This window comes from Amyelois transitella, chromosome 10 (genome assembly GCF_032362555.1).
Source record: "Amyelois transitella isolate CPQ chromosome 10, ilAmyTran1.1, whole genome shotgun sequence".
NCBI lineage: Eukaryota > Metazoa > Arthropoda > Insecta > Lepidoptera > Pyralidae > Amyelois > Amyelois transitella.
In genome coordinates this window covers 3,724,710-3,732,287 of record NC_083513.1, presented here as the reverse complement: position 1 = coordinate 3,732,287, position 7,578 = coordinate 3,724,710, and the positions used below count along the sequence as shown (strand labels likewise).

At 40.1% G+C, this 7,578-nt stretch overlaps 1 protein-coding gene across 1 annotated transcript; it reads right to left on the bottom strand.

The window, feature by feature from the left end:
- Positions 1–246: 246 nt before the first annotated feature.
- Positions 247–7,186, bottom strand: LOC106137612 (uncharacterized). Its single transcript, XM_013338471.2, has 5 exons — positions 7,082–7,186; positions 5,564–6,496; positions 3,994–4,638; positions 2,076–2,357; positions 247–492 (listed from the first exon to the last, which is right to left on the bottom strand). The coding sequence occupies exons 1-5, from the start codon at positions 7,184–7,186 to the stop codon at positions 247–249; spliced, it is 2,211 nt and encodes a 736-aa protein (XP_013193925.2).
- Between the last annotated feature and the right edge of the window lie 392 nt (positions 7,187–7,578).

Here is a 7,578-nt window from a genome sequence, read left to right as displayed (position 1 = left end):
GACGCGGCAGGCATGTTGGTAGAGTCATTTGGTTCGGGAGGCGATGGCTCGGCATGCACTGGCTCTAGTTGGTTGTTATATTTAGGTGGTTCTTGCTGTGCTGGAATATTTCCACTTATATTTCGCGCACTTAATCCTTGTTGATGTATCTTCTCCACATACTCTTCAATTGGATTTGAAGCTGGAACTGATAGCTCATAGTTCGGAGTTATTTGGTAGTACATATCATGCGCTGGTGGATATGGCTCATGCATCTAATGGTGGCATGTTAGGAACAGCTTGTATCAACATCGCCGGTGACGATTCAGTCTTCACTTTTTCGGATTCCTCAAAGCTTTCTTCTAAGCTGTACTTCTTTTCTTTCATTCTACGGTTCTGGAACCATATTTTTATGGTTCTCTCTTTTAAATTCAGAACCGCTGCCAGTTCTATGCGCCGCGTCCAATCCAAATACCGGTTTTGTGAAAATTGCTCCTCCAGCTGCAGAAGTTGCTGCGTGGTAAATACAGTACGACTTCTTTTTGGTTTCTTGACTCCGTTTACGCGTTTGCCCGGTGTTACCTTTCTTTATGATGGTGTCAAGTAGCGAAGGTGAGCAGCTGCGGTCACATATCTTGTGCCATTTAATCCGTTTGATCCAGTAATACTATTTCTTGTTATGTGGGAATCGCACTTAATTTCTTGGGGTATCCCATTCGAGACGAGGCCATTGAAATCTCTGTGGTTTCCACTAAATGTCGGGTGATGACCATTAAAATTGTCCTGCAAATTCTGAATATTAACATTCATGCTAAAGCCATTAGAAGCGTGGTAAGCTGGTGGTGGTTGAGCAGGCCCCGGCATGTGGACCGGGACCGTATTCTGTGTAGGCGGCATCTCATAAGTCGGCAAATTTGGTGCCTGTAATAAAAAAGAAAAGAGTTCCTCCAGTTGCAGCATTAGTTGCGTGGTATTTTCGTGTGATTTCTTTCAGATTTTTAATTCCGTTGACGCTCCTGTTTCGATGTTCCCCAGCTTGATGATTGTGTCAGATAGCATGGGTGAGCAAATGTGGTCACTAATCCTATTTCATTCGTTGTGTAAGATCCGTTCATACTATTTATGATTTTTCTCAGAATCTTATATTTTTCCACGCCATTAATCCAGGATATGCGAGTTAATTGGTGCTTATAGAGCTGCATTGGGCAAGACAGGCATATTGGCGGAATAATAAGAACGAAAGAGCGAATGTCTGGCTCTAGTTGTTTGTACGAATTATTTGACTTACACATTTGCTGTTACACAATTGAATATTGGGGTTCTTATGGAATGATTAAAGCAAGAATTGATAGCTGATTGTTTTGAAATTCTCAGTTGAACATATCACGCGTTGTCTGATATAGCTCGTAGATCACTAATGTTGGCATGTCAACAACATCTTGTATCAGCATCTCCGACGATGACTCAGACGTTCTTATTTCTTCGAATTCCTCAAAGCTGTCTTCAGATCTGTATTTCTTTTAATTCATTCTGTGGTTCTGGAACCATATTTCTGTACTTCTATCCTGGCCAATTTAATGCGCCGTGTTTGAGCTTAAATGGTTCCTTGAATAGTCTTCCTCCAGTTGCAGCATTTGCTGAGTGGTAAATGCTGTGTGGTTTAATTTCATTTTTTAATTCCGTTTATGCTTCTGTTCGGTGTTCCCCATTTTGGTAATCGTGTTACGTAGCGTGGGTGAGCAAGTTGGGTCACATATCCAATACCATTAACTACAGACGGATGTTTTCCTAGAATTAATTAAATTCTTGCATGCTTTTTATCCAGGATAAATCCCAGTTTACTGGTGCCTCTGGAGCTGAAATGAACGCGGCGGGCATCTTGGTAGAATCATTTGGTTCGGGAGGCGATGACTAATATTCTTCCACGCTTTTAATCTAGGATATAGCCCTGTTTTTTGATGCATCTGGAGCTAAAATGGGCGAGGCAAGCATATTGGAAAAACCGTTGGATTGGGGGGCGAAGGCTCGGTATGTAATGGCTCCAATTGGTTGTAAGAATTATTTGGTTCTTACTGTGCTAGCATATTTCCACTTACATTTTGCGCACCATAGCCACCACCACCAATCAAATTAATGAGTATGTGGAGTACATACTCCACATACTCATTAACTTGATTTGAAGCTGGAATTGATAGCTCATAATCCGGAGTTATTTGGTAGAACATATCATACTCTGGTGGATATGGCTCATGCATTACTAATGGTGGCATGTTAGGAACAGCTTGTATCAACATCGCCGGTGACGATTCAGACTTCACTTTATCGGATTCATCAAAGCTTTCTTCTAAGCTGTCCTTCTTTTCTTTCATTCTACGGTTCTGGAACCATATTTTTATGGTTCTCTCTTTTAAATTCAGAACCGCTGCCAGTTCTATGCGCCGCGTCCAATCCAAATACCGGTTTTGTGAAAATTGCTCCTCCAGCTGCAGAAGTTGCTGCGTGGTAAATACAGTACGACTTCTTTTTGGTTTCTTGACTCCGTTTACGCGTTTTGCCCGGTGTTACCTTTCTTGATGATGGTGTCAAGTAGCGAAGGTGAGCAGCTGCGGTCACATATCTTGTGCCATTTAATCCGTTTGATCCAGTAATACTATTTCTTGTTATGTGGGAATCGCACTTAATTTCTTGGGGTATCCCATTCGAGACGAGGCCATTGAAATCTCTGTGGTTTCCACTAAATGTCGGGTGATGACCATTAAAATTGTCCTGCAAATTCTGAATATTACCATTCATGCTAAAGCCATTAGAAGCGTGGTGAGCTGGCGGTGGTTGAGCAGGCCCCGGCATGTGGACCGGGAGCGTATTCTGTGTAGGCGGCATCTCATAAGTCGGCAAATTCACGCTCCTGTTCGATGTTCCCCAGCTTGATGATTGTGTCAGATAGCATGGGTGAGCAAATGTTGTCACTTATCCTATTTCATTCGTTGTGTAAGATCCGTTCATACCATTTATGATTTTTCTCAGAATATATATTTTTCCACGCCATTAATCCAGGATATGCCAATTAATTGGTGCCTATAGAGCTGCATTGGGCAAGACAGGCATATTGGCGGAATAATAAGAACGAAAGAGCGAATGTCTGACATGTTCTGGTTTCAGTTGCTTGTACGAATTATTTGATTATTGCTGTGCTTACACATTTGCTGTTACACAATTTATATTGAGGGTCTTATGGAATGATTAAAGCAAGAATTGATAGCTGATAGTTTTGAGGTTATAGCTCGTAGATCACTAATATTGGCATGTCAACAACGCCTTGTATCAGCATCTCCAACGATGAGTCAGACGTTCCTACTACTTCAAATTCCTCAAAGCTGTCTTCAGAACTGAATTTCTTTCAATTCATTATGTGGTTCTGGAACCATATTTCTATACTTCTCTCATTTTCATTAAGAATCTCGGCCAATTTAATGCGCCGTGTTTGAGCTTAAATGGTTCCTTGAAAAGTCTTCCTCCAGTTACAGCATTTGCTGAATGGTAAATGTTGTGCGGTTTAATTTCATTTTTTAACTCCGTTTATGCTCCTGTTCGGTGTTCCCCATTTTGGTAATCGTGTTACGTAGTGAGGGTGAGCAAGTAGTGTCACATAACCAATACCATTAATTACAGACAATTGTTTTCCTAGAATTAATTAAATTCTTGCATGCTTTTAATCCAGGATAAATCCCAGTTTTCTGGTGCCTCTGGAGCTGAAATGGACGCGGCAGGCATGTTGGTAGAATCATTTGGTTCGGGAGGCGATGGCTCGGCATGCACTGGATCTAGTTGGTTGTTATATTTAGGTGGTTCTTGCTGTGCTAGAATATTTCCACTTTTATTTCGCCCACTAAATCCTTGTTGATGTATGTACTCCACATACTAATTAATTGAATTTGAAGCTGGAATTGATAGCTCATAATCCGGAGTTATTTGGTAGTACATATCATGCTCTGGTGGATGTGGCTCATGCATTACTAATGGTGGCATGTTAGGAACACCTTTTATCAACATCGCCGGTGACGATTCAGCCTTCACTTTTTTGGATTCCTCAAAACTTTCTTCTAAGCTGTCCTTCTTTTCTTTCATTCTACGGTTCTGGAACCATATTTTTATGATTCTCTCTTTTAAATTCAGAACCGCTGCCAGTTCTATGCGCCGCGTCCGATCTAAATACCGGTTTTGCGAAAATTGCTCTTCCAGCTGCAAAAGTTGCTGTAAGGTAAATGCAGTACGATTTCTTTTTGGTTTCTTGACTCCGTTCACGCGTTTTCCCGGTGTTACCTTACTTGATGATGGTGTCAAGTAGCGAAGGTGAGCAGCTGCGGTCACATATCCAGTGCCATTCAATCCGTATGATCCAGTTATACCATTTCTTATTATGTGGGAATCGCACCTAATTCCTTGGGGTATCCCATTCGAGATGAGGTCATTGTAATCTCTGTGGTTTCCACTAAATGTCGGGTGATGACCATTAAAATTGTCCTGCAAATTCTGAATATTACCATTCATGCTAAAGCCATTAGAAGCGTGGTAAGCTGGCGGTGGTTTAGCAGGCCCCGGCATGTGGACCGGGACCGTATTCTGTGTAGACGGCATCTCATAAGTCGGCAAATTTGGTGCCTGTAATAAAAAAGTAAAGAGTTCCTCCAGTTGCAGCATTAGTTGCGTGGTATATTCGTGCGATTTCTTTTCAGGTTTTTAATTCCGTTCACGCTTCTGTTTCGATGCTCCCCAGCTTGATGACTGTGTCAGATAGCATGGGTGAGCAAATGTGGTCACTAATCCTATTTCATTCGTTGTGTAAGATCCGTTCATTCTATTTATGATTTTTCTCAGAATCTTATATTTTTCCACGCCATTAATCCAGGATATGCCAGTTAATTGGTGCTTATAGAGCTACATTGGGCAAGACAGACATAAAGGCGGAATGATAAGAACGAAAGAGCGAATGTCTGGCGCTAGTTGCTTGTACGAATTATTTGACTTACACATTTGCTATTACACAATTGAATATTGGGGGTCTTATGGAATGATTGAAGCAAGAATTGATAGCTGATAGTTTTGAGGTTCTCAGTTGTACATATCACGCGTTGCCTGATATAGTTCATAGCTCACTAATGTTGGCATGTCAACAACGCCTTGTATCAGCATCTCCGACGATGACACAGACGTTCTTATTTCTTCGAATTCCTCAAACCTGTCTTCAGATCTGTATTTCTTTTAATTCATTCTGTGGTTCTAGAACCATATTTCTATAATTCTCTCATTTTGATAAAGAATCTCGGCCAATTTTATGCGCCGTGTTTGAGCTTAAATGGTTCCTTGAATAGTCTTCCTCCAGTTACAGCATTTGCTGAGTGGTAAATGCTGTGCGGTTTAATTTAATTTTTTAACTCGTGTTCCCCATTTTGGTAATCGAGTTACGTAGCGTGGGTGAGCAAGTAGGGTCACATATCCAATACCCATAATAACGTTTTTTTTCTTTTTGACGAAGGTTGTTTTCCAGGAATTAATTAAATTCTTGCATGCTTTTTATCCAGGATACATCCCAGTTTTCTGGTGCCTCTGGAGCTGAAATGGACGCGGCAGGCATGTTGGTAGAATCATTTGGTTCGGGAGGCAATGGCTCGGCATGCACTGGCTCTAGTTGGTTGTTATATTTAAGTGGTTCTTGCTGTGCTGGAATATTTCCACTTATATTTCGCGCCTTAAATCCTTGTTGATATATGTACTCCACATACTCATCAGTTGGATTTGAAGCTGGAACTGATAACTCATAGTTCGGAGTTATTTGGCAGTACATATCATGGGCTGGTGGATATGGCTCATGCTTTACGAATGGTGGCATGTTAGGAACAGCTTGTATCAACATCGCCGGTGACGATTCAGTCACTTTTTCGGATTCCTCAATGCTTTCTTCTAAGCTGTCCTTCTTTTCTTTCATTCTACGGTTCTGGAACCATATTTTTATGGTTCTCTCTTTTAAATTCAGAACCGCTGCCAGTTCTATGCGCCGCGTCCGATCTAAATACCGGTTTTGTGAAAATTGCTCCTCCAGCTGCAGAAGTTGCTGCGTGGTAAATGCAGTACGACTTCTTTTTGGTTTCTTGACTCCGTTCATGCGTTTTCCCGGTGTTACCGCACTTGATGATGGTGTCAAGTAGCGAAGGTGAGCAGCTGCGGTCACATTTCCAGTGCCATTCAATCCGTATGATCCAGTTATACCATTTCTTATTATGTGGGAATCGCACCTAATTCCTTGGGGTATCCCATTCGAGACGAGGCCATTGAAATCTCTGTGGTTTCCACTAAATGTCGGGTGATGACCATTAAAATTGTCCTGCAAATTCTGAATATTACCATTCATGCTAAAGCCATTAGAAGCGTGGTAAGCTGGCGGTGGTTGAGCAGGCCCCGGCATGTGGACCGGGACCGTATTCTGTGTAGGCGGCATCTCATAAGGAGGTAAATTTTGTGCCTGTAATAAAAAAGAAAGAGTTAGACGCTTTACTAGTACTTAAACCAGTTGTTTACTTGGTTGTATGGTATAAGATATTTATAAACATATTTCTCATAACTCCTAAAAACATTGACGTGTTAAAAACTTATTTATTTCAAAACAAAAATGTACCTATTACAATCTGTTATAATTAAGCTTTTTTACAGGTAAACATTTTTCTGAATAACAATTAAAATTTTCAATAAAATAATTTTTTCTACGTACAAAACCATACAATTCTTATATTTCAAATTTCATTAAAATCGTTTGAGCCGTTTTCGAGATCGTGAGTACAAACATATATATGTCACAAGAAATTATGTAATAACGAATATACATTCTGAGATTCTAAAGCGTAAAATTGATCGAACCGGATCAATCACAGACGAGCTTATTTTACGCTTCTTTGAAATATGGCAAATTGAATAAACAAATTACCATGATCCAAGCAGACTTCAGTTCTTTTATGAACAGACAAAGTACAAGAAACCCCAGTAGTCAATCAACGAATAGACATACAAACGGCAAGAGAAGCATTATTTTATTATGAAACTTTGGACTTACTGTAACATTTCTCGGCACGTTGCGGTTCGAATCCTGAACGCAGTGATTCATAGTTGAGTCGGAAAAGGTCCCGACCGTGCTCGAAGATTCCGATGGAGACGACATCTTCCAGATATTCACAATGACTGTTAACAACGTTCGCTAAAGAAGCCGAAGAGTCAATGGTTGTTCTTGGTAAATTTTCAATTTATATGTTTTATTTTTCACCTTATAATCACCTCATAAAGCTCGGGTTATCGATTAAAGGTGATTAAATATTGGTTTTGGACTAATGCTTCGATTATCTAATAGTGTAATATAACAACTCTAACATTGTAAGTACTACAAGATTCCCTTTGGAAATACGAAATATTTAAATATTTTTTGTAAAATTTAAAATTAGATTTTATTATGGTGTCAGTTTTAACTGATTCGCTTTAAAAAAGGTGGTTATCAATTGGATTGCATGTTATTTTTTTGTAACGCAAATACTCAGCCATTTTTAACCTAATTGTTGT

Bases quoted from the DNA above. Each gene is read 5' to 3' on its own strand.
- LOC106137612 (XM_013338471.2), bottom strand. From the start codon at position 7,186: ATGTCGTCTCCATCGGAATCTTCGAGCACGGTCGGGACCTTTTCCGAC. The intron at 6,497-7,081 runs GTAAGTCCAAAG...TTTTTATTACAG, and splicing joins ACGTGCCGAGAAATGTTACA to GCACAAAATTTACCTCCTTA. The intron at 493-2,075 runs GTAAGTGGAAAT...TTTACCACGCAG, and splicing joins GTGGCTATGGTGCGCAAAAT to CAACTTCTGCAGCTGGAGGA.